The sequence below is a fragment of the Cyrtonyx montezumae genome, unplaced genomic scaffold (assembly GCF_038088225.1).
Source record: "Cyrtonyx montezumae isolate F1298 unplaced genomic scaffold, pur_monq_1.0 scaffold_8, whole genome shotgun sequence".
Taxonomy (NCBI): Eukaryota; Metazoa; Chordata; class Aves; order Galliformes; family Odontophoridae; genus Cyrtonyx; species Cyrtonyx montezumae.
In genome coordinates, this window is record NW_027072089.1 from 80,094,802 (window position 1) to 80,122,150 (window position 27,349).

Consider the following 27,349-nt stretch of genomic DNA (forward strand, 5'->3'; position numbering starts at 1 on the left):
GATTTGTCTGATTTTTGCCTCTTGTTCTCACTCTCCTTTCTGACGTACACCTGCACTGCCCCATCCTCCCTGACAGCCAGCAGCACTGCTGGAGGACACGGGAAGGAGGAGAAGCTGGCACAGCCATTCCTGCTGCAGCCTGGCTGCTCTGGTACCATGCCACCCCTCAGGCTCTCCTTGGGGTGCTCCCAGCTCCACTCCCAGGCAGGGACACACCAGGCCTCACTTGTAATGGCAGCGTGCCTCACACTTCAGGGAATGCTGTTCTAGGCTCTACCCTCTTGTGTCTGTCTCTAGGGCTGTCTGAAGAAAGGCAGTTTTAGGTAACTGCCTCAGGCACCTGGCCTGAGAGCAGCCCAGGCTGTGTGCTGTCCCTCAAGGAGCCTCTAGGCTCACAGTCACTGTGGTGGTCACAGCCGACGGAGGGAAAGCCCACTGCATTCGTCTGGACTAATAAAACCATCACCAGGGAGCAAAAAGGCCTCGGTGCATCTTTGTACTCCCACCCCTGCAGGTGGGCAGCTTTTCCTCACGACAAAAACGAGTTCATGGCAGGCTGAAATACCAGAGGAAGGTCTGAGTGCCATCCACGTGTCAGGCAATGCTGCCAGTTCAATGCTGGTCACATGCAGCACAGCACAGGGTCATTTAAACCCTATGTAATTAATACCTAAATGTGTTTCAAGGCATTTCTATGGGTGAAACATTGCTTTAAATGAGAAGTGTGAACATTTAGTTTGAATTTAATAATTAAAAACGTGAATGTACTACATGTTCAGTATCTAGAACACTGCTACATGCACATTTGTGGAGAGACCACCTGGAAAACCATGGTGATGGAAATAATCTACTGCTTCTGTGTCATGATATTTTGAGTCATTATTAATCTATTACTCCATTATTTTTGTTAATTTGGTCCAGTTCTGAAGATTTGGGGTGACAATAAACACTAAGTCCCCTCTCTCCACGGATGCAAGCATGTGTGTACCATGTGCTGAAGCACTTACAAGAGCAGAGCAGAAGTATGTATCAAGTCCAAACTTGAAAACAGGTGGTTTTAAGTTATATAAGCACAAAGAGCAGAGAACATTTTTTATTTATTTATTTGTTTTCCACATGGTGTCTTGGTTCAGCAGCCTTGGGGCCGTGGGCACCTCTTTGGGGATGGGCCATGCACACTGCATTGCCCAGGGCCCCCACTGCCTTGTGAGGAGGCTGGGGATGTGTGGGGAGCCTCAGTGGCAGGGCCAAGCAAAGTGGGGCACGGAGGCTCGCACCTGCCCCTGAACAGAGTGAAATCCCTCTGCACTGCCTGCGGGGAAAGGGAGTGTTGCTTGCAGAGTAACAGATGGGTGCTGTGAGCAGTCGCCGGGATACAGAGCTGGTCATGGTCTTCCTCCTCTTACTCACCCACCTGCCCACCATGGGCGGGAGGGGATTTTGCAATATCTGGGGAAAGGGATGAGCCCTGGGAGGATAAGAGTGGGAGCAGAATGGCGGGGTTACATAAAGGAGGTGGGCGAGGAGAGCAGGGCAGTCAGACAGGAGCACCGAGGCTAATCCAAGGGGATGGCAGAATGAGTGTCAGGGAGGGAGCAAAGTGCACACCCAGCTTTCCATGCACCCACCAGGGGAGGAGTGAGGGGGGCCAGCCCTATGCTGCGCATGGTGCGGGTGCGTGAAAGGCCTGGGTGAAAGTAGCACCATCACCACACACACAGTGCCTGCACTTCTGCTGCTTGCTAGGAGACAGCACACGGCTCGGTGGCTACGGGCGTATGGAGCCTTGCTAAATGAAGGGAGGCTCCTGCTGCCCTGCTGGTTGCTGCTATGCTCTCTGAGGGAGGAGGAGGAGATGGAGGAGGAGGAGGGAGGGATGTGAAAGTGGGTCAGGAATGTAACCAGAGTCTGCCCCCCTTGTTGCAGGCACAGGCAGCGCTGCCTTAGCGATGGAAAGCAGGCATTTCACTGTTGATGTTCCACAGTCATACGGCTGACGGTTACTAGGGGACCCTGAAGGATGTGTTTCCCTGTGACCCTTTGAGAAGAAAAACTTAGTTGCCGTAGTAACCAAGTTTGGCTTGGATGCAATGATGCAGTAAATATCATAGGTGAGCCTCGCTTGTGGAGGAGGAGAAAGCTGGAGCTGCACGGGCTGCCTAACTCTTGTAGTCAGATCAGGAAACATTTGAAAAACATCCCAACAAACGGTATTAGTTGAGTTCAAGGCTTACATTGCCTGCTGCAGTAAAATGCTCAGATTTTATCCCCCACGTACTGTAAACTACTGGGGAAACAGAGATAGAAATTAACTGCCTTAATGTTGTAGCAGAAGGTGCAAAGCTCACCCACAGCTCTGCAGCAGCACAGCTCCTCTGTAGAATTGGGATGCAAGTGAGTTTTTTTTCATGGCCTTACTTTTTGAAAGTGAAGGGATGCAAAAGAAGATAAATACTAACTGAAAACGTAATTTTGCATCCATCTTCTTTTCAGTATTGCTACTTTAGATTAACAACTTTTGGTATTGTTACTTGGTTTAACAGAGAGAATTAATCGACTCTGCTCCTGCAGGAAATTCTCAATAGAAACAAAATAGTTTCAAAGTGGAAAACAAACTAAAAGAGCAAGCAAAAAATAATTCAGCATGAGGCCCAGTCACACAGCACTCGTCTCTATTCCCTCCAGCTTTTGTTGTCTGATTTCCATCTTCCTCTTGTAGAGAAACAGAAACATTTATTCACCAGGGTGGGGAAGTGCTGTTCAGAGAGAGAATTAAGAACTGAAAAGAAATACGAAGGGCAGATACTGTGAGACATCATTTTCTTCTTTAGCTTTTTTTCCAGAGCTGTTTTTCCTAAAGCATCGGTCCAAAGAAAATCCAGGTTGCTGTATTTGGGACCAATTCTGCTTGCAGCCTGAGCATCAGCAGGAGAAGGCTGAGCAGTCAGACCCACATCAGGAGGCCATGCAATAGCAGATAGGTATGCATCCAGTTCATGGAGGAGGGTATGCGTGTACATTTCTATGGGAACAAGGTTACTGAAGTAAACTGCACAACTACTCCTTTGTTACTCCTTTGAATTATTTGTCAAGGAGGTACTGCTATAAATAAAACAAACATCCCCTCAGCCTCGTTCATCTCTGAAGGCTATTCACTTTTTAAAAGTGAATCTTACTGTTTCGCTTTTTATGTGAGATAATGTGTGATGTTCATTTCCCAAATCATGTGCTGCTAGAAACTAAATGTAATACTTAAAGTTTTGTAGAAGTAAGCTAACGATGGTAAAATATAGCTTGTCTATTGTAACATTACTCCTACTTCAAAAAAAAAAAAAAAAAAAAGGTAGGAAGGGATAATGATTTAAGTGCTGTGGGGCACAAAGCTCTTAAAAAAAATCAATGGCCGACCTGGGTGGTACATCCTAGATGAATGTAGCCCATTGCCTCCAGAAATGGAAAATATTTAGACAATTTTATCCACAGTTTTAAGATCAGTAATTGCTTTGGTATTTTATGCTTATTTTTTGTGGACGAACATTACTTGGTTTTGTGAGCTCTCCTGGCAGTGGACACAGTCTTTCAAGCCACCTGCTTGCACAGGCCCCTGCCTCCTCAGGGGCCTGGCACAGGGATCTGGTCACAGGGATCCCATGAGGGTCCCTTGTTACTGGATGAAAATGCAAGGTTAGAAAGTTTCCTGTTCAGGCACTGTAATAGGAAGTCTCAATGGTCACACCTATAATCAGCAAATTTCCATGTGAGTTGAGGCAACTTAAGAGCTGGGAAAACTAAACATGACTGAGAAGTGCTTGTCTTAGCAACCATTCCTTCACTTTCTGGTAAGGAGCATCTGATTTTGTTGTTATGTTGGGCCTTTTTAATGCCCCTCTGGACAGGCAAAGGGCATGCTGAGCCTTATGGAAACAGCCTTGAGAAAATCCTCCTGCACTCAAATGGGATCGCTTTGCTATCCACTCCCTGCACTTCTTTCTGTAGGGATGCATGATACCATGTGAGGATGGAGGTGTGGCCAGCAAGTTGCTGCTTTCTAGCTATTCTTGGCTCCAGCAAAGGCCTTTCAATTCAAGGGTAAATGGCAGGGACCTTGACACTGCTTTAAATCTGTGTTGCTGCCTTAGCAGTCCCCAGAAGGATCAGATAATACAGCAAGATGTGGCACATAGTGTAGGTATAACAGAGAATTAGACTTCTGGAAGCAATTTGATTGTGGCATTTGAGACCCATCCTTTACTGCCAAACTGTGTGTATGAGCCTCGTCCACCATGGGAGGCTTGTTAAATGCAAAAGTTTGGAAAGGAAATATGGAGAAGTTCCAGCTCTGCTACCCGAGTCTGTCTGCAGAAGTATTTTTGCTTTGTTTTTGCTTTTTACATGAAAAGAAAAAAAAAAAAAAAACAGGAGGAAGAAAAACCTAATTAAAGAGGCGTTTTTCTAGTTGTGTTCAGTCAAGTCCTGATGTCTATTAGAGGACAAATAAGATGTATGAAGTTTTACCAACTCACATTAACAGCGTGCTTGGTTATATTTATTTACTCCATAAGTTTTTGCACTTTTTGAGTCCGGAAACCATCATTTACAACGCGATAAATATTAATGACAGTAACAAAAGTTGTTAGCTTGTCTTGTTTCCACCTTGCAGGGGAATCATTGTTCATCCTACTACAACGCCTCACTGGTTTCGGGAAAGTTAGAGATCGGGCCCTATTAAGACAGATTTAAAGATTTGGCCACATTGCTATTTTTGGAGCTTTATTTCCTTGGTTAATATCTTGTTTTTACCAGAAGGACTTGCAGAAACTTCTTTGTAAACAAGATGAAACAATAGCAGCAAAGGTATGATTCCACACCAGGCTGAGTAGGGACCTCAAAGCCTATTACCATTTTAATGATGGCATTGTTAAACAAAGTAGTCTCACGACGCAATCGTTTACTTCATTAAGAAAAGCACGCTGTTAGCTGAGTGCCTTACCTTTAGCTACCAAAATACGGTAGTGCCTGCCTTTCTTCTGAAACTCACTCATATAGTTTTAAAGCTGTTTGCAGCTGAGGATCGTCAGCCACTCACTGTACTTACAAAACAGGTTTAAAAGCAGACACGGTTAACAGGATGTGACAGAGACTCCCTTCAGAGCACTATGAGACACATCCCTGTTCTTTTCTAATACCTTTGAAAGCGTCTGTTAGAGCTTGCGATGCAACAGCTCTCCTCTAAGCCTGAGTTCAACTCCAAGTTTTCAGAAAGGTATATTCCACGTGCATCTAACTCAGAATTATTTCAATGAACTTTTGCTTATCAGCTCTGAAAAGATGTGTTAAAACCAGTCTGACGACTTTTTTTTTTTTTTTTTTTTTTGTAACACCATGTGCTGGAGGGCCTTGAGAAAACAGTTTTGAAACAATATCAGAGCTGAACTACCGAAATGCTTTGAACAAGAAGAATGTTCATTAAACATATTTCCATGATTTTTGTCGTGTCCCAAACAACAGAAGTCAGGCATTTAATGATTTATGGCCCTTCTTCCAGTGAGATGCTTAGAAGAAGCACAGAAGATTTGCATCTTGCAAGTAAGAACATGGTGGACTTAAAATGTTTAACCTACCCTATTTTTTTTCAAAACTTGAGTCGTGAATGTACTGGATCCCATTTCAAAATATGCATATTGAAGTCTTAATCACCCACCCAGCTCCCCTTATCTTAATTCGCTAATTCAGCCGACACCCACGGGAGAGGCTTTGCAGTGACTGGACCACGGGAAATGCAGGGTTTTTGTACTTCATCAGAAACAGTCAGTGTGTTACAATCCTCCTTTCTCCGAGGCCCCATTAACTAGAACTCCTTGAAGTGAAATTCGGTTTCGTTGCCCAAGGTTGTACTCTTTCCCACAAAAGGGCTGAGCTTCAGGTCACGGGGCTGTGCATGGGTCCTCCCGCCCCAGCCCAGAGCAAAGGCGGGCAGCTGACAGATCAGCTCCTCTGCAGCCACCTGGCAGGGCTTGCTCTGCTGTGTGGGCTTGAGGAGGAAAGCTGTGGATGCATACAGGCTTTGCAAAGCATGCTGGCATCTTGTTTCCTCCTTTCCAAATGCAGATTTTTCAGTACTTCTCAGCACCACCTACTTTGACACGTAGCGAAGCACTTCAGGTCAGAATGGGTTATTCAGCACTGGTGAAAAACAGTCTCACTCTACATGGCTTCTGAAAAATCAGAACGGAACGGCATAAAGTGGTAGAACGGGATTTCAAGGAAATCACTGATGTCATTCTTCATGATATATATGCATCCTAACACACACACACAAAAAAAAATGATGCAAACAAGTAGTAGCATCATGTTAGAGCATGGGGAACTGGGTTTGATTTAGCCTGAAACATATAAGCTCAGGACAAAAACAATTAATTTGCTGAAGGTGAAGGGTCTTCCATTGTCAGTAGGATAAGATTAAAAAAAAAATCAAGATATTGAAAGAATTGTACATCTTGCAAACATACAGGGCCAAACTCTGGCAGTGCGCATGAATCACTGGGGATGCTTCCTGAAGAAGTAGCTACTCAGTAGGGAATGGTAAATGTAGAAGATTAGAAGATTCTTTATGTTCAGGGTCGTGTTTTGAAGAGCTGCTGCTGCTGCTTCCTCATGGGCATTCCCAGGAGTTATGTCTAGGTCTGCTTCGGTAAGTGGAGAATAGATGGATCCTGGTACTGACAGGACCATTTACACATGTCTTGGTATTTTCTTTGAAGTCTTAGGTAATAGCAAACAAGAGTCTCTGCAGAGATGACTTTTGCAACACAGGAAACACCTGTACACCCTCCTCAAATTATTTCTCTGCGTAACAAACGCACACCAGCTCTGCTGTTTCACAGGGCCTTCTCACCCCCAAAGCTGGGGTCAGGAGCTACCTCAAGAAAAAAAACCTGGACAAGGCAAAATCTTCCCCCTAAAACCTCCCCTCCTCCTCTCACCTCCCACTCTGTTTTAAGTTCTGGCTCCTTGCTTTTTTCCTGCGTATGCCTCAACCCCCAGCTTGCTCTCATAAAAGCATCAATCCATCATTCCCTATATTTCTCTATGTATTCCTGAGTGTCCAAGGAATGGCAGATTCTTCTTTATTACCAGCGTGCATAGAGTCCAGCTACAATCTGGTTTGCATTCAGAAGCTGTAAAAGTAGAAGTGTATCAGCCAGTGATGCGACTTCTGTAATTTCTAATTTATTTTTTTTCTTTTAACATGGTCGTAGGGCTGACAGCTCTTCCTCCTTTAATGACAGCCTGTTCTATTTCCTGTGCTGAAATGAGCTCTATTGATATAAGCAGGCTGGGAGCTGGGAGAGGCAGCTCTTGTTCCTGGCCTTTCTACATCTCGTTGATTAGTTCCCTTCTCACTGCTTCAGTTCCTTCAGCTTCAGAATGGGGCTCACAAAACGGTCCTTTCTGTTACAACGTACTTTGCGATTCATCGTGAAGAATATGACACAAAATTAGGCTGCAGTAGAGGTTGCAGAAGTACTACGCACCATTGCTGCTGCATGGGGGAGTTCTGCCACATTATAACAGTATACAGAAAGCAGCAAAACCTTTTTCACAGTTTGCATCTTCTACTCTTCAACCTGGCAGGGGTACAATAGCATCTCAGATAAGAAAATGCTTGCGTGGTGTGATATCATTTCTGTGGTCTTCTTAAGATCTTGTCGGGATCCTGGCAGAAGTGAGGATCAGATATTTTAATAAGGGAAGAAAAGAAAAAAGGGATTTCTCTTTTAACCAATTATTAACCTTAAGACAGCCTGTATTTATGAGGAGGTAGTTAAATGCCTTCAGCATAATATCTCTTCCCTTGATCTGTGAAATCAGGGTGGTTTCTAATCATTTACTTGTTGATATTTTATTACAAAGTGCTACCTTTCTTTCTTTCCTTCTTTCTTTCTTTCTTTCTTTCTTTCTTTCTTTCTTTCTTTCTTTCTTTCTTTCTTTCTTTCTTTCTTTCTTTCTTTCTTTCTTTCTTTCTTTCTTTCTTTCTTTCTTTCTTTCTTTCTTTCTTTCTTTCTTTCTTTCTCTCTTTCTCTCTTTCTCTCTTTCTCTCTTTCTCTCTTTCTCTCTTTCTTTCTCTCTTTCTTTCTTTCTCTCTTTTTTTCTTTCTTCTTCTTTCTTTCTTTCTTTCTTTCTTCTTTCTTTCTTTCTTTCTTTCTTTCTTTCTTTCTTTCTTTCTTTCTTTCTTTCTTTCTTTCTTTCTTTCTTTTCTTTCTTTCTTTCTTTCTTTCTTTCTTTCTTTCTTTCTTTCTTTCTTTCTTTCTTTCTTTCTTTCTTTCTTCTTTCTTCCTTTCTTTCTTTTTCTTTTTCTTTCTCTTTCTCTCTTTCTTTCTCTCTTTCTCTCTCTCTTTCTCTCTTTTTGCAGAAAGCTGATAGAAAGTGAACTATGTGGTTCTGGAATTCCTTACAGCTGGGTATGTCAGCATTTCTGTAACTTCATGTTTTTTTCAGAGCAGGAGCAAGAAGCTATTCTTGGAGGATGTAGCTGATGTTAAGTAATTCAGAAACAGTTTTGTGGGTATTTAGGCCTCTCAGCCACACTGCCTGATTTTCTTGCTGATGAACATGCCCAACTTGACACTGAGTTTGTTTCGAGAGAAACTCAAGAGCAGCTTAGTGTGAAAATCCATCCAATTAAAAATAAATTAATTATTTGCACTGAATCGTGGGCCAATACCAAGGCTGTGGTCCTTAATCTGCGATCTCAATTTACCAACTGACAGCTTTCATTTTGTTTTTAACGTAACTCAAGTGCACATGCAGAGTTTGGGTTGGCACTTCTCTGGAAAAAAAAAAGCCATCACATTGCATCTTCACCCTCCCTTAAGCCACTGCCCAAAATAAAAAGTTCTCCACCGAAGCAGCAGGCTGTATGAGCTTTGCAATAGTTGTATGCGTTGTATGTTTGCTAATCTGAAACTAAGCCTCTTCATCCTTACACCACTTTGTCCCCAGGTCCAGTGAGGGCCTTGAGCTGGGTCAGACACTCATTTTCCAAAGAATGCCCTGGAAAGCGCCGTGTGGGTGATATTACCGTTCTGCATATTCCTACAATGGAACAGTGTGTCTGTGTAGTGGGACTGGGAATTTTGCTTTGGAGGGTTAATGCAAATGCCAAATGATAAATAAAATGCTGCAATGAAAAATAGGCCCTAAAGAATGGAAAGTGTTGTAATAAGACAACATTTATCTTTCTAACTGTAGGCCCTCTGAAGTCTGCAGAAGGGGTTTATGGGTGAGACATGACCAGCAGAGAGCATGCAGGATCATCGTTAAGAGCAGATCACCAGAGTTCTGCAGAGACTCTGTCACAAAATACAGGGCTATTTAACATTCAGGTTAATAACTCATAGAACCTTGTGATATTCAGAAGCATTTGGCAAACATCTCCTAATATTACTGCATTGTTTAAAGATGTGTGCAGGTCACATCTGCAAGGATATGTCTTTTACCTGGCATTTTTTATATGCAATATTTTTAATGACTCTTTTTGCTGTTATCTGCACACTGCATCCTTCTCGTTGTACTGGGAAGGAGTATTCCATCCCCAGACAGCTGACTCCATCCTCTATTTTTATTTTTGCATAATAGTGAAAAGTCATTTTAGGAGACCATTTTGTTATCCCACTTCCAAGTCCTTATCATAGATGCCTGATAATCAAATAAAACCTTACTAACCATATTCATCTAGAAATTATCTACATAAATAGTTCTTAACTCGTGTCACTCTTCTTTAAATTTCAACCTCTTTCTCCTTTGCATTATTTGCATGAAGGCTTTTTGTTTCATGCGCTCAGTTAATTGCAGTGGCCTCCATCACTTTTCCCAACTATTCAGAATCCGCTGGGAAGAATTTAGCTTGTTTTCTTAGCAGTAGTTTTTCAAGTGTTTCAACATGCTGCAGCCCATTTGACAAACTGCAGAGGACTCTCGGAGAATATTTCGTACCAAGTTTCACTTTTGAACTAACTTCCTGGTACTATTCAGACAATTGGTAAATAGATTTGCTCTGGAATTTTTCCACAAATTTTCAAGGTGCAGTTCTTTTACATCCCAATTTTTTTTATTTTTATTTTTTCACTTTAATGTTTGAGTGCTGATTAAGCCTTTCCTGGGAGGGTTTCCTGAGTCAAAGCTGACTCATACGATATCCCAGGAGCCTGGGCAGTTACCTGGGTTGTGGAGTAGTGTTTCCATTCATTTTCATTCCATTTCCATCAGAGATCTCACAGCTAGTTGTAAGCATTATGCCGTTATTATTTTTTTTTAATGAAATGACGGGAGAGATTTAAATTGGATAAAAGGAAAAACTTTTTTACAATAAGGGTGGTGAAGAGTGGGTTGCCCGGTGAGGTGGTGGATGCCCCATTCTTGAAGACATTCAGGGTCAGGCTGGATGGGGCTCTGAGCAACCCGTTGTAGCTATAGGTGTCCCTGTTCACTGCAGAGGAGTTGGTCCTTAAGATGGTCTTCCAACTCAAATGATTTTATGAGTCTATGACTATAGTTTTGCATCTAACCCATACTTGTGAACTTACATGTCAGGGTTGCTCAGCAGCCATAGAAGTAGTGAATGTGTTCAGCATCTCTGAAAATCAGGTTGTGTAGGTGCCTAGAGAAGGTAGAATCAGATATCTAACTGCTGTCACCCTATCTGGAAAAGAAAATGGCTGGCCTTTCTAATTAATTGAATATGGCTGAAGTATTGGTTCCCACCAGACGTGGAACATATGACCTAGTGGATCTCTTGCTCATTTGGATATGGTAGCTCTGCTACATGCACTTATGATGTCCAGCAAATGTCATGCTTTTTCTGTTTCAGAGCTAAAATGTGGTTGCTAAATTCTGTAGTCCGATTTTCAACATATTTGTTCCATTTTCTAAATTCTACAAAAGTTAGTGCTATGTTATGTAGAATCTGGGTTGGCAGTATGAGTTGTGACATGACATATTCTGCTGAATCTGAAACCTCAGTTTAGGGCCTCCTAATTACATGAAGTTCCCTCTTCTCACATAGCCCTGGGATAATTGGGTGGTATGGCAGCCTAAAGCCTTCGGGATGCTAAAATAATAATACATTAACCCTATAAACATATTCTTGCTTTGATGTTATCACCACTAGCTGCTAGAGGAATAATTACAGTTCCCTTGTGATCAACTTTCATATGATAAGTGTGATAGCAAGGATAAAACGGATGAAAAAATTGCAAGACACTTGGCATGTTTTTAATTCATAGGAAGAGTGGACATCAATTCACAGAAACTGATGTGGAGGATGCCGTGTAATGAAATCTTTTGGTCCCATTACTGCAGGCAAATGGAGCTTGTGCTCAGTGGTGGGGAGCAGCCACAGGAACTGGTTGTGGCTCTCTGGCTGAGATAAGTTTATGCTGTTCCCTTTGGCAAATCATTGTCTTTTAAATTCCCCAATGCTTTGTTCAAAGTACAGCTGTGTTTCAATAATAACTTATTTCTGTATAATTCCAGTTCAGTGGTTTTTATTATATATGCTGCTAACATTTTCACACGAGTACTCCAGCTGTACACCAGTTCTCTGCAGTCAGCACTAACCCAAAATCATGCCAGGAACTGTCTCTGTTAGTTTCCGTGTTACTAAACTTTCATATGCTGAACACCACTCTCATCTCATTTTCTCTTCATTCCACTGTTGTCTTGGCTTTCCAAACCTCTGCTTTTTCTTCATGTTTAGCCCCAATTTGCTGCCACCAGGTTTTGCTGTAGCTGTCTACACACGACGTTACCCAAGTACCAAGCTTTTAAAGAACTGTCTATTTACAGATACGAAATCTTGAGCCTTCTCTTTCTTTTCCAGTATGATTGGGTAATGTGGTGTTCATAACAGAATGGGACTAATGATATCAGCTCTATTTAATCACCATATGCAAGTAGGTGTATAGTGTATACTTCCTCTGCTTTGCTGTGTCAGTAACCGAGCGTCTAGACCAGAAACATCATCTGCAGATCTGTCTTTAAGATTAAGCCAAGAAAAAAGTTCAGACTGTGGTGAATTGTGTCCATTGGCTGATGGACTGAGAGTTTAACAAAAACAAGTGTTTCTGGTGATGCGGTCTGTGCCCAGAGAACGATAGGCTAGATCTTCTGAGGTGAATCATTCCTCCAGTTATAGCAGAAACCACAGTTCAGAATGCATCTCTTTATCTGTTCTTTATTACATGTAACTATAATCACGGCAAAGCCTCAATAAGTATAAGTTTGAAATAAACAGGAAAAGAAAAGAAGGATTACTTCTCAGTTTGAGAGACCTTCAATGCAACTTCCTTGCCATAGGCATGTATATATGTAGGATAAGCAATTGTGGAGGAAACTGGTGTCCTTCACCAGTTTTCACCTGATGGTATTTTTATACCTGGACCACTGCTTAGAAAGTACGATAGAGAATTCATCACATTCATTTTTGGGTATTTTAATTCAGGCTTTGCATCCATGTCTCTAGAGGTAGAAAGCCAGTGCTGTAATCCCCTGTGCTACCAGTGTTCTCCTCAGTGCTTCTCTTAGGTTGCCTTCTGTATAACACTTAATCTAGTGAAGTTAGGCTCCAACCTCAGGCCTTATCTTGTTTGTTTCTTTGCATTTGAAATTTTTTTCAAGTAAATGTACTATTTCAGACTGCTCATTTGCACTCCAAGATGCACTTTCAGCTACTTCGGAGAGGGAAATGACATACATAGAGCAAACCAGCTTAATCAAACCAATCCAGAAGGTCAAAGTGAACTGTGTACATCAGATACCTAATTTTAAGAACTGAGTGCTTTAAAGTACAAAATTTCATGAACAGAGTTCATAAAATTTTAAGAGAAAGCTTTATTTGCAGTTGCCATTGAAACAAATGTAATAACCAGTGAATTTAGAGAACCACAGCGGTCTATTATCAGTTCACAACAGGTTGCAGGAAAAATTTTTGCGTGACTTAGGATTTCAGGATGTTCTTACAGACACTGATCTCCAGTAATTTAATCCTTTGTTGTAGGAACACAGACCAATGATTGTAAGCTGAAACTGTGGACTTCAAATGTCTTCTGCCCTTCCTATCCACTCAGAGTTCTCTTGAGGACGACACAGATGTCTGTGCACCACGCTTAGAAAACATTTCTTTCAGGAGTCGAGATTTCCATTCAGTGAATCATTTCAGGTAACGACTCTGTTACGCTCATTTTAATAATAGTGGTTTGGGGTTTTTTTCATTTTCAAGTTTCAGTTTAGATAGAACAGAGTCCCATCTGACCACCAAAGTCATTGAAAGTGGGGAGGGGGAAAGATGCTTAGTAGCTTATCTACCCAATCTACCCTCTACCAAATCTTCCCTCCCTCATTAAGAGAGATTTCACCTTATTTGTATCTCACCAAAGGAAACAGGAATGTGAACTTATTATCTATAATACAAGTTGAAGACCAAAATGAAGAAAAAAAAAGTTTTGAGAATAGTTTTGTCTTGATTATCCTTTGTTTAAAAATCAAGACAATTGAATGAAAAATGAAAGTAAAAGTGTCAATCTTAGGACTCAAATCCTTTCATCCACATTTTCTTAATATTCAGATCCTTTGCAAGTACTGAGTCTTCATTTCATGGCTAAGTGTTTTTCCTACTTGAATGCTCCAGAAATGATTGAAACCATTTTTCTATCTTAGGCCTCTCTGGTCCACAAACCAGTGTTGCTCTGACATGAGAAAACCTTCTGCTGACAGTTTTTGTAGTAGCCATGAAGCATGATTTCATTGTAGCAGCAGAAGAATTATTTTTACCCATCTTAATCCTGTTTTTGCTAAGGACAGTCTAATTGTGTGTGTGAGGGTAACTGTTCTGATGAGTGTAGAGCTCTACCAGCGTAGTTACATCTTTGTGTGCTGCAGCAGAGGTATATCTGCCCTAGTTATAATTTACATCATCAATATTGCGCTTTTGCCAATATAGCTTATCTTATCGTTGACTGAATGCCAATGAAAGCGTAGCTCTGCGCGCATAACTGTGAACATTAGCCTCTTTTGGTAGTGTAGCTCAGTTTTAACACCAGCTGCAAATCATACCCCTTTGTACATCTGCCTCATCTAAGTAGGCCTGCACAACTTTACAGCAGAGACCTGGCCCGAGGCAATTTTGCCTCTGGTTTAAGGAGGCACAAATTTAAGCACAAATATAAGTAGGTACAAAGCACAAGGGGCCCTTTTCATGCTCATTTACAGGACAGTTTCTTCTGCTTCCCCCTGATTTTTTGTTCACTGCATCCTCTGGTCATTTTTTCCCTGGTCACTGTGTTCCTCTCTTCTCTTCACCAAATCCTGTCATTGCAGCCTCCCCCAAGTTTCATTAATCTCTGCCCTTGAAAGTTGTCCTGCTTTTTCCCTCCCTGCAGGGTAACTGCTCCCTTGCATACTTTTTTCATGACTGCTGCCTCACTTCCTATTTCTTCACCTCTCTGCTGCTTCCTGGCCCTCTCTGTCTGTTTTCTCCTGCTTTGTGGGCGCATCTCAAAGCACTGTCTACCGTATTTCCCCTGGGCTGTTTGGGGTTTCCTTCTTCCCCACACAGCTTTCTACTTGCAGCCTTTCAGCTATATTTAGCTATGGCTTGAAGTTAAAAAAATAAAAATGTAGGCTGAAGCAATCAAGGAAAACATCCTAACAGCGACATCTGCAAGAGTATGGACCAAGCTCCGGAGGGAAGCTGCTGAATACTCCATATTTGAGAGTACTTAAAACTAAACTAAGATGGTATTGTAAACTACGTTGCGTAGAGCAATACAGTGGCAGCCACATGGAATGAACAGCAGGTATTCTTCATTTTAGCAGGGGGTTGAACTTGATGATGCACAGAGGCCTTTTCCAACCCCTACGATTCTATGATCTGCCTATAAAAGCAACAGATAGTAAATAATGCTTTAGGTGGATGTTGCCACCTTCCTTCAGCCCCTCGTGTCTCTGCCAGTGCTAGGGCACCTTTTGAACAATTACGCATGAAGATATGGGCATTTATTTTGTTTGTCAGATGTTTCAGAATCAGCTCTCTGTAGCAAACTGGACACAGGGAAACACACAGCTGGCTCACTACTTGCCTTCACTAGGGAAAATAATCACATTTAAACTAATAATCAGTGAGGTGTGAGAGGCTGGGTGGTCAATAAGATTGAAATATGTCATGCTTACTACCAGAGCACAAACTGGGCATTAAACGCTAACTTATTTTTGCACACGTGTGTTTTTTGCATTACCTGGCAGCAAACACTTCTCAGCAGCAACGCAGAGTTTTAAATGAAGCAGAAGTACTGCAGTGGGTGGCTTTGCTTACTGTTGTTCTTTTTCCCACTCCATCTCTACACGCAGCACGTGGGCTATACAACTTGTTTCTGAGGCTGTACAGTAGTGATCAGAGAACTGTTTGAGTCTATAAATGTCAAACATCTGCTTGTTAGTTTGTCATGCTACAGCTTTGAGCAGTTCAGGCAATAAGTAGGCTGTGCTGTTCCAAAGTTTGCTAGGTAATTAAGTATGCACAGGTAGATTTGACTTGGCTTTGTCCATTTAAAACACACTACTTTTTTTAAAATCATCCTTTTCTTGAGAATTTCAGTTATTAAAATTGAAATTACCTTCTCTTCTGCTCCTGCTGTTGTTTTCAGTGACAGGGATCAAGGACAGGCTAGTTGCCTGCATATCACTTTAGCCCGTCTCTTCTGTTACCATCTTTACATAGGATATAAATCTTAAAGTTTCCTGAAAGAATGGGTTGCAGTAGATGATCTTCCCCTGAAAGGATTTAGAAATGTTGACTATTGCTAAAATGGCTTTGTGGAACACTTTATGTAACTTTTTATGCCCTGAAAAGCAGGACTGGGGAAGGGACTAGTTCATCAAGCTGGTCCAGTCCTGGGGCTGCTCTGCATTGCATCTGCCAGAGACTCCCGCAGTCAAAAAGTAGAGGACATAGGACAGCAACTGAAGCAGCCAAAGGCTCCCACCAGTCCTACAATATGCCCTACATTCAGTGGTACACGGAGGAAAAAGCAGTCTGGGTTTCATCTTGGCTTTGTGTTTCCAGATGAGTCCTCGGGCAAGAGGTGTTCTTAGTTGGGTAGGTGAGTCAGCTGCAGGTCTGCTTCACACTGCTCGAAAGGCTTGAAGCAAGCAGGGAGCAAACACTTAACATTCAAGCTCTTCTTTAAAAGCAGTGGGAATGGCTTAGTACCTGAAAAAACCACACTAGGATTCTGAGGGAAAGATGAGTCCTATTTCCAGCCCTGCAACTGCTATCCTGTTGAGATGTGAGGCAAACTGCTTAAACACTGTACTACCTTGGGCTTTCTTTCCCTCGCTAAAGGCTAATAGTAGGATAAATTAGCACTGAAGCAGGGGCCTTGACTTTCAGATCATCCAAAGCTGCTCTTGGAGATATGGGTGGGGTGGCTGCAGGAGCAAGTTCCTCCGCTCTGCCCGTATCTCCCTGGCTGCAGGATTTTCAGAGGCCAGGACAGCTGAGCGTGGTGGTGCATCACATTTACCCACATACGGAAAATGGGGATGTTGTGTGATATCGTGTCATCTGACAAATGCTGTGAGAACGTCTGCTGCTGGTACTACGTGGTGTGCCATCTTCTGATGTTTTCCTCTGCTGGAATTTATCAAACTTGGCCTTCCAAGCATTTTGTAGGAAGTATGTTTAATTGAACTTCCTACTTTTTTTTTTTTCTGGCTGGTTACCCTGCCTGTATGGTGGTCACACTTGACAGTTCTGCTTTTATCCTCAAGGAGATTTTGATCCAAGAAACCTATGTTTCACTTAGAGAAGAAACCCCTCAAAACCAAAACAAAGCCCCAAGCCCAGAGGAGACCCAACAGTGGCATGTGTATTCATTACAAGAAATACTCGGTTGAAATGTAAAGGAAATTTGAGCATTTCTTTCGGTCTTAAGGTTTATAAAGACTTATTTCTCAAAGCCCTCAGGGCAGCATTCTCTGCTCCTCTGAGTACGCTTTTCCCTGTGTTATGATGTCAGCTGAATTCTGCCTCCAGGCAGGAACGGGGCTGTTAGGATGGGGGCAAGGGGACGAGGGGACGCCAGTTTTGCTGCACCGGATGCTGTGCAGGCTGTGCAGGCGTAAGCTGGAGCAGCAGACAGGGCCTCCGATACTGGTAATCTCCTGTGTAGTTGGGCAGGGACAGGAGCTGGCCTCGCCCAGCTTTTGGATGCAGCCTGGAAGCTGAGGCCTGCTCTGACTCCTTCAAGCGTGTACCTTGGCTAGTAAAAAGTGACTTACACAAAGCTGTTTTGGCTGAGAGTGATAACTAAGCACTGCAAGAAATTAAATTCAGAAAAGCAGAAGACAGTGGCAATGTTTAACAAGAGTGGAAGAAAACTGACGTTCTAGTTTATCTTTACGTCCTCTTTTAATGCCAATGTTTGCTTTGGTCTCTTTGCTTTAAGACATCACTGTATCCTCAAGCTGTGGCCTTCACGTTTGCTATATATCCTGCTTGTCTTCTCTCTTCCATCACCTTTAATCACCATCTCTGATATTTGAACTGTGGGTAGGGGAAGAGTTGTCCTTCTCTTAGGACTGCAGCAGGTGACATTTCTGTCATCAATACGGCTATATCACTCAGTGAGTGTTTTTAATGAAGCTAATAATAAGCAAAATACCATCACTGAACAATTTCTGGAGTCCGCACTGTTGTTAATGGTATATAACAACACAGTGTAGGAGTAGAGAGGTGTGTGAGGATGTGTAGGAGATGGAGAAAGTCTTCTTGCTCCCTATCATGCTTACCATCCCTGCTGAGAATTGCTGTCACGATATCCAAAAAGTGTGCACTCTTAGGAAAACAGCGACTTGGTACTTTGGCTGCACAAATAGGGAAGGTGGGATGAAACACAGAATGCAGATGGAAGGAAGCACGAAATGAAAGGGTTATCTGTACCATTTTAGCAACGCAGTAACATTTGAGGGAGTCGTTTTACTCATAAAAGTGGTTTCTATTAGGTAAAAGTTGTATCTACTTTCCCTTTCACTGGAATGAAAAAATGAAAACATTTGCTCGAGATTTCACATGCAGTCTGAGACCGCAGTGGGTTTTGACTTCTGTAATGGTTCATAAAAGTTCAAATGATGGAAAGTTTGAAAACTGTGTTTTAATTTCTCTTGCGCAGCGATAGCCCAGACTTAATTCCTAAGCTGTTAAAGACATAGAACTTTAGACTCTTTCATAAACTTTGACAGTTATTTTTTCCCCAGTTATTACATAACTTTTTAATTTACAGCATTAACATAACATGCACTGATTAACTCTTCATTATTACATTCATTTTTTCTGCAGAAGAAGAGGTGCTTATAACATAAAAATACGTGTGATTTAAAAATCCATCATATCTTTTCCCCGAGCACTGAAATCCTATTTTTCTTTCCAGCGAGAGATTTACAATACCTACATTATTTGCATTTCCATGCTTCTAGGGCAGATTTGAAACGCTGAAGTGAACACAGATCCAGTTTCCCTGGCCAGCCCTCCCGTGCAGGGTCTGCCTGAGCACTGCAAAGGTAGGAAATGCGGCAAGGGTGGGTCAGAGGTGGCCTCAAGCTCCACAAGGAGTGTTCCAGAGGTTTTATCCACAGGTGAACTAGCTGTGAGTTGCCAGCCTTTAAAGAACACTGGTTTAAACGACAGCAATATATGCAAATATCCGTGCAAACAAGGCCTGAGGTTGTGAACTCTGGGCCTAACCTACGGCTGTTTTGTGTGAATGCACATTTGAGCTGAAACCAGTTTTCTAGTGTGCACATATACGTTCTGAGGGCCAAGCTTGCAACGGACAACTGTTCAGTTCTGGGTTTAATTTGATGCCTGAAAGCAAAGATACTCAAATAAAGATGCAAGCCATCCGCAGTGCTGTTAGATTTACCCACAGCTTTATCACTGCAGGTTGGTAGCTGGAATAGGGACAGGGATGAAGAGGGTGAAGGCACCTTGCAGTGAATTTATGTTTAATGATTCCCCTTCATTGGTTTTGTCTGTTTATTTGTCTTTGCAACGTAAGTACCTCACAGCAAAACAATTGCACTTTCTAATGCCTACTGTCTGGTGGGGTAAGCTTCATGCAGCTGTTCTGTAAGTTGTCAAGTTAGGCTTTGACTATCTGTTGGCACTGAAATTTGCACACAAAACTCACAGGTAGTGCTGCACAAAGCCCAGCTGGCAGCAGCTCAGCTTGCAGACACCACCACAGTGAAGATCCATGAGGTAAAGCTGAAGTTCAGTGTTCTGAATACACCTGCGTGCCTTCCACGTTTGCAGTTTTGGCATTTCCAGATCACCCGAGCAGCAGATGTTTTACTCAGAGTCTGAAAGTGAGGACGGTTATCCCTGCCACAAAGTGCAGCTCATGTCTTTGGCAACGGGCTCTGCGTATTCCCGACATGTGCACCTTTATGTGGGATGGGCAGAGTTAAGATGAACTTAACACTGATGCCCTGCAGGAAAAAGAGCTGGCACCTGGGATGCGTCTCCTTTTCCATGTGAATCCCTCTCCATGTGAATCCCCTTGCAGACTGGAGCTAGGCTACCAGGTCTCTGGCACAAACCAGGTGCCCCCAGGCCACGCCTGGGCTCCCTTCGCAGCCAGCCAGTGACTTCAGGTCCCACCTCCCAAATAGCAGCGCTAAGAGGCCTGGCTTTATTAGCTTAGAAATAGCATAAATAACCATTTCCTTGAAGAGAAAGCCAGCTCCTCATTGAGGCACTCCGGCACTCCTCACAACTAGTTTTATTTGACTTTTTTTTTCTCTCCCATCGAGCTCTCAGGATGGAGAGTTTACACACTGTGAGTGCATAAAACTAAAGTATTTGCCACGCAGCCCTGGGCTGACTTTGCAGGGAGATCCCTGTGACAACCCGTCTCCATCACCTGTTGAATCTTCCAGCTCGGTACCAGTAACAGAGGGGACGCGCTGCGTGCGTGCACTCTGTAACCAGATGTATTGCAAACTTGGATACCCCCCCCCCCTTCGTTCCTGCACTGAGGTTTTGTTTCCTCCTTAGAGACTCCTGGCCCCCGCGGGGACCCAAAAACGTGCAGGACGAGCGTTTTCTGATGCAAAAAGTGAAAAAAACGGGGGCCGTGCCCGGGAGCTGCCAGGAGGCGGCTGTCACCTGGCGAGCCGCGGGGCCGCGGAGCGGGGAGGCCCCGCCGAGAGCCGCGTGGCGGCGGCTCCCCCCCCCTCCCCGGGACACCCCGCGGGCCGGGATGGGATGCTCCGCGCCCCGGGCGGCGACGGCGGCGCGTCCCCGGGAGGGATCCGACCGCCACGTGATGCGGTCCTTATCGGGCCGCGCGGGGCAGCGCGGGGGCGGGCCGGGGGCGGGAGCGGCCGCGCAGCGCGGCGCGGCGGGGTCCCGAAGCGCGCCCATCGCTCCCCTGCGGGGAGGCGCGGAGGACGGGAAGTTAGCGCGGAGTTGATGAACTTTGCACATCCCCAGAAACGCCATTTTGATTCCTTTTTCCGGAACAAGTTGGTGGCTCACCCGGCGGGCGCGCTGCCCCCGGCGCCCATCCCGGCGGCATGTCGCGGCGCAAGCAGCCCAGCCCCAGCAAAGTGCGCCGTAAGTAACGCGGGCCCCGCTGCTCCCTCAGCTGCGAGGAGGCGAGAGCAGAGGAGGCGAGAGGACAGGAGGAGAGGACAGGAGGAAAATAAACTTTTTTTTTTAGGGTTTTTTTTTTTTTTTTTTTTTCCTCCTCCCCTCCTTCGGGCGTGCGGGGGGCTGGGGTGCGAGCAGCTCGCGGTGGTGCGAATGGGAAGCGCTTGTCGGGGGGGGAAGGAAAAGTTTCCTCTTAGAAAAAAAAAAAGGGGAGGAAAAAAGTTTGGCTGCCAGCGGTGGAGATGATGATGAGTTCGTGCAGCCTCCCTCTTCCCTTCCCCCGCTCCTCCCTCTCCTCTCCTCCCTCCGCGGCTCCTGGCTTTTTTTTTTTTTTTTTTCCCCTTCCCTGTTGCAGACTTTCTACCAACCAGCGGCACCGGCCGCGGCGTTCTGCCTTCGGGACCTGATGCTCATCCATATTAAACCGTCTGAGCTCAGGAATCCGGCCAGATCATCCCCCCCTCCCGCTGCAAAGTTTATTTTTAACCAGCCAACGCCGCAATTGGGATGGGGCTGCGAGGAAGCCACCTCTCGTAGCCCGGCGCCGGCAGCCCCCGGCCCGCAGCCCTTTAACTTCTCCCCGGGGCCCGCCCGGAGGCCGCAGCGAGGAGGCCGGGATGCAGGCGGCCCTCCGCAGGTACCGCATCCCCCCCCCAACAACTTTCCGTCCCCCTGCTCCCCCACCCCCCCGCCCTTCTCCCTCCTCCTCCTCTCGCTCTCTTTTCTCCTTCTTTTTTATATATTTTTTTTCCTCCTCTCTCCCCCCCCCCCCTCCCCAGCGGGGACGTGCGTGTCCTTTCCCCTCCCTGGGAGAGGGACGCGGGGAGGAGAGGAGGGTGTCCCCCCGCCCTCCGCTGCCTTTGTGCGGAGCGGGGCCGCATCCTAGCCGGGGTGGGGGGGGTGCCCTTCCTCCGGCCCAACCCGAGACAAAGTTTTGGGGCAGCCCCCCCCCTCCGCCCTCCCACGGTGTCCCCGCAGCCACGCGTTGTGGGACACGGGGGGGGGGGGGTCCCGTGCCGAGCCCCGGCGAGGGGGGGCCGCGCTGTTGTCGGGCAGAGTAGGGCCGCGGGCAGCGAGATGCTGCAACTGGGTTGGTTTTTTTTTTCGTCGAGCAGAGGAGGGAGGGCGGTGGATTGAACTTTGTCATGTCGCAGATAAGTTTCCTCTGGCTTCTTCTCCCTGTGCTTCTCCCTCCGCCTCCCCTCTGCACGCACGAGGCTCTATTTTTTTTTTAATCCTTTCCGTAGTTTTTATTTCTTCTCTAAACTTTCCCTCGTCCCACCTCTCAGCTGCACCCTGGTGGGGGGAGCAGAGTCCTCCTCAGACCACCAGGCCCAGCCGCTGATGCCCCGCTGCTGCACGGAGCTGCCAGCATCCTGCCCGCAGCAAGCTGAACTCGGGGAGAAGGGGGAAAAAGCAGTCCCATCCCAACTCCTTCTTTTCACCTGGTGTAGATAAGCACCTCACCATGCTCGGTGTTGAGAACGGAATCCCACGGCCGAGTTTGGGGCAGCATGCAGTTGGTGTGCGCTGCCATTCCAGTGCTCTGCCTTGGGGGAAAAAAAAAATCTGCTTATTAACAACAGGAGCAGTTGCTAACTAATGCCGTCTTGTCACCCTGCAGCGCGCAGCACACAGCTGTTAGGGTGGCTGAGGCTCTCGCGTCGAGGGCTGAAACGAGCCCTGCGTTTTGTTACCGCAGTTCCTGTTTTCCGCCGGGTCAGTGTGAGCGAGAGGGATGCAGTGACTCAGGGTCAGGCCAGCCATATTTGTTTTAGGTTCTAATTTTCCCTTTGAAGACTTAGGGGTATACAGTCTTCTCTTGGTGTGCCTGCATAATGCCTGTTTGCCGTAACGGGAGTTAGGTACATCCAGGGAAGAATGGGCCCTTTTGTTTGTTAGAAACCCAGGAACAGCGGGAGCCCTTCATCCCCGTCAGCCCAGGGAGCAGGGCTGCCCTCACCTGCTGGTGGGATGCAGCCCCTTGGTTGCCCCACCTTCCTGCTGCTGGCATCCCAGCCCTGGGCGGCACTGCCTTGGTGGTTGGAAACACACCGTCCTTTGGGTACAGCATAGCAAACTTCTACTTCACAGGAAGCTGGTAGTTGTCAAACTGTTGTTTGTCCGTCAGTAGTGACTGTTTTCCTAGCCCGTTTCCCATCGCCTTCGATAACTAGTGACCCTAAAAAATACGTGTTTTAAGGTGGAAAATAGCAGGTTGTCTGCTGGCTTTTTCTTTTTTTTTTTTGCCCTCACCCAGAGCTGGGCTTTGCGGGTGTTGGAGCAGTGGAACATCGTGCTCTGACTCAGCTCCTGCAGGTTGTGCAGCCGTCCTTAATACCTTGCAACACACGCTGCCCCTCTGCCCTTCGTGTTGTGATTCTGAGGGTGCAGGAGCGGCCTGACATTTCAAAACTGGGCAAGCCAAGTGTCTTAATGATCTTTGAGTAATATCCATAATCTTCTTCGGTACCAAAGGCAAGTGCAGTGTTTCCCAAGGCAAACAGACACCGCCGTGCTTCTCTCCGTCCTTTAGGATGTTATCAGTTCGTCTGCATTGGAGTTGCGCTGCAACTGTAACAATAGCTTGGCTTCAGCCAGCAGAAGTTTCTTCTTGGGCAGAAATACAGCTTGGATTGCTTTCAGTCAGATTTCTTATTTAAGTATAACCTGTCCGTGTACTTACGTTGTATAGATTAAAAACGTATAGATAAATCCCTTTCGTTATATTCATTATCCCTTGTAAAAGTAGGTGGTGCTTAGAAGGTCATAGGATAAGTGTTGCTAAGCAGCTAAACAGAAGGATGCTAAAATTAACCTGAGTGTTTTTGTAAGGGATTCACTTTTTAAGTTGAGGTGTTTTTTTTGATTGACTTCAAATACGAATTTTTTATAGTAAAACACGGAACAGAAATTACTTAGAAGAAAGCTTTCCAAAGGACTGTGTCGAGCAGTCAGGTTGCCCAAGTGCAGAAGTAATTCCACCCTCCTCCAGTATGCCTAAATGTGACCAGGATTGGGCTCTCTCTGCCCTTTGCAAATGTCCTTGTGGAGTTATCTGCTGCGCACTTCTCCAGGAGCATCTGATGCATGTTGGATAGCAGCCTGCAGGGACTGCGAAGGCTCCCCAGGAACGGGCAGAAAACAAGTAAATCCTGTTAGGCTCAACTCTTATGTGTGTGCAGAAAAAGCCCCTTTTACCATTTTGATGGATGATGCCTGAGTTTGGAAATCTGTTTTAGGTGTACGCTCTTGCAACGTGTGAAATCATGCCTGCCGCTTCCAGTGCAATAAAGGCTGTCGTAAAACGAGCGCGCAGTTGGGCCGTGCTAGCAGTGTGAGCCAGCCACCTTACCGGCGTGGTGCTTTCTGTCTTGGACGTGACTGTCCTTGCAGGGGGACGGCAGCGCAGCGGCGGTGGGAAGGCCTGTAGCTCCGTGTCTTTTTCCTTTGCTTCCTTTTTGAATCTGAGCGAAACGTGGGATTGCAGCTTTAAAATGCACTTTCTTCAAGAGCGTTCGGGACATTGGAAAGGAGCCAGGGGTTGTTTCACGTTCCTCTGAGCGCTGCTTCGTCGTGGATGTGGTGCGCAAGTACCCTGTAACTCTTTGGAGAAGCATCTGGAGGAGCAAATTTAGAAGCATTGCTACAGGCAGGGCTTGGGTACCCTCAAGTGCATCACCAGAGAGCAGTGTTTCCAAAAAGTGAGCTGCCTGTGTAAGGTTGAGAAGGGCCTGGGGCTTGCAGAGCTTTGCCAGGTCAGGTTTGGTTATCAGTGTTCGATTACAAATGAAAATAGGTGAGGTTGGGATGGGAAGCGCTGGTCTGGCTCTGGGGTACTTCTGAACAGGAATTTCAGGAGCACAAGTTGCCTCTTTGCTTTTCAGTGCAAGAACTCTGGTGGCTCGCCTTTGATGTCTGCCAGCTGTGGCATTTTCCCACCTGAAGTCCTTCCCTCCCCTCTGGCTGTCCCTATTGCTGCCCTCAGGGCCATGGACATGGCTGTGAGTGTGGGCCCATAGTACCAGAGCATCCCATTCTCCTTCCTCTTCATGTTTCACTCCCGGCAGGGTGACAGAACTTGCTCAGAGCTCCTGCTAATGCTTTGCGATGAAATGTTACAAGTGCCATTAATTGCCAGTTGGGGCATATGCTGTGGACTCGCGTTGGATGGCTGGTTTGCCTTGTGCTGCTCTCTTGCGACAGTGGGAAAGGGTCAGAACGAGCAAAAGGGCCCGGACAAAAGGGAGAAGGAAGAGTCAGCTCACAGCTGTGTCACAGATACTTGCTGCAGTCAGAGATGAATTGTCCGGTGTAACTGAGCAACACCTGGACCTGTGCTTCCTTTAGAAATGACACAGGTGCTCTGCTGTATCCTGTTGTGTTTTGTTGTTGTTTTTTTAATAGTGGTATTTCTGCTTTCAGGTTGGCCAGCCTAGCAATCAATAAAGGTGGCTGCCTTTGAATAGGTGCTTTACACAAAAGAAGGAGTTGATGGGTGGAGACTGTTTATTCAGAGTGATTCAACTAAGTACTGCTAAGGGACTCTGAATGCCTCTTTAAAGATGCAGAGAAAGGCAGCTGTTTTAACAGCAGGATTCACCTGAGGAGCCCTGGCCATACACGGAGATGCTAGAGCAAGGGAAAAGAAAAGCTGCCAGAATCCCCCAGGGGCGTTGTTAGGCTCCTGGGATGAAACTGGTATTCCAAGGACCATTATGGAAAGAGGCCTTTAAAGCCTTGATCGCCTTCTTTTGCTGCACCTGGAATGCAACTTAGAAATTCCATCGTTTTCCTGCATCTAACCATCCTTGGCAAAAAAAAAAAAAAAATCATTTTGTGTTTAATTTTTCTAATCTCGTATGTTTGACGTTAGGTTCTCGATAGATCCTTTTGCCTTTGAAGTAGGCATCCCCTGGTCCTGGTGTCCGATGTTTCTGTGAAGATCAGTTTTCACAAGGGATGTTACTTTGTGTAGAGCCCTCAGAAAGCGTTGGGCGAGCTGCTTTCACCCTGTGGCCGAAGGACGTGATAGTGCAAGTGCCGTTGACTTGGAAAAATGAAATTCTGACTTTTTTAAGTGTAAGGTTAAGAGCTTTAGAGATGTCTTCTATGCTGGTGTGCATGGATGACTTGCTAATTTGCCTGTGAAAATAAATGTAGTTTTGTGGTTAATAATGGAGGTGTCAGTCCCTGGTAGATGTAATACTTCTCCAGTTGTCATCTTCTGGTGGAGATTTTAACAGGTGCTGTAGCACATCCCTTGGTACAGGACAAACTTACCTGTAGCTGTTGTAGGGTTGTCAGCATCATCCATCCTTCGAAAACAGGATGATCAACCACTGACAGACTTTCCTTTTTGTTAATTCAGGTGTATGCCTGCTCCCTGAAGATGAGGGGAGCAGAGTGCTCATGTTGAAGCACGGCTGCCTTTGCTTTTATCGCGTGCGATTAGCTGGTTTGAGCGAGAGCCCCTGTGAGTCCCGTTCCATACAGCAGGTGATGTCAGTGTGCAGATGTGTCAGTGCCTGGGAGTGTTCTGCTCTGAGTACTTGCATCACAGCAATAAATTCCATTCCTGTGTTGAGGCCGTGCTCCTTCACACTGCTATTGCTGCTGCTTGGACAAGGGAGAACTGCTTTGTATTTTGCACATTAAGCAGCAGTACTTCCTTTTAATTCCTTTAGGGAGCAACGTCACTTTTAATTTGGACCACTTGCAGCTTTGGGCAGGGGAAAGAGCCTAGTTTAAGTTCCTTGTTCACTACAGCGATCATCAGATTAAATTCACTCTCTCTCAGCAGATGTGAAGCACCAGGACGTGAATACCAGTGTGCTGTTCTTCCTCTGGGTGTGCGTTTCTTTTTCTGATGGTGATGCAGTTGTGTGTGTACTGAGGACAACAGGTGGCTGTGGCATCCTGTGCATTGCTTGCCAGCTTTGTCCCCTCCTTACCTCCAATTCAGATATCCTGAATTGATGTTCTCATCAATAACTCATAGTGTAATACTTTTGCATTCTATAGGTCATGATGCTTTTGGACAGGAGGAAGGAAAGCAGCAGGTGGGGGATTACTTTTCAGGTGAAACGTTGCAGGACCAGAGGGTGGAACTGCAAGCTGTGAGAGAGATGTAGCTGTGTTACTAAAGGCTCCCTTTTATGAGTTTAAACTGTGCTTTCCAGGGGAAGAAGGGTGAGTGCAAAGCCAGGTGTTTCTCAATGAAGATGCAACTTACGTCTTGCATTTAGTTGACTTGGAGGATGTATTTCTTTGGTCTCTTTTTCTAACAGCTGCAGATATCAATGGTTCTTCCTTATCAGGTGTTCCAACCTGGTGTCAGTAAATCTTACCCATTTTCAAGTAAGATTCAAAACTGTGGTCCTAGGCTGCTTGTGGAACAGGTCTCAGAGCCATTCTCAATCTCTGCTTTCAAAGCTTGTGGAACATGTAAGCCCTTTAAATCTAGTGACTGAGGATTTTTCATGGTTCCCAAGGAAGTTAAAAAAAAAAAAAAAGAAAGATGGGGGTAAGTGTTAAGGTTTCTCATCTGAAACGCTCAATGGTCAGCAAAAGAAAGTTGAGGTGTTGGTAGAACCTACAATGGGGCCAAGCTGAACACAGGTTGTGTCTCATGCTGGC

At 45.2% G+C, this 27,349-nt stretch overlaps 1 protein-coding gene across 2 annotated transcripts in view; it reads left to right on the forward strand.

Annotated features, from left to right (window-relative positions):
- The first annotated feature begins 20,482 nt into the window (after positions 1-20,482).
- RREB1 (ras responsive element binding protein 1) overlaps positions 20,483-27,349 on the forward strand; it is a 116,862-nt gene continuing 109,995 nt past the window's right edge. The window contains exon 1 of one of the 2 annotated variants that reach the window (XM_065753411.1): positions 20,483-20,674. In XM_065753411.1, coding sequence (XP_065609483.1) covers positions 20,635-20,674 — 40 coding nt within the window. In that variant the 5' untranslated portion in view covers positions 20,483-20,634. The remainder of the gene's footprint in view (positions 20,675-27,349) is intronic. The other variant, XM_065753410.1, reaches the window with a different exon arrangement.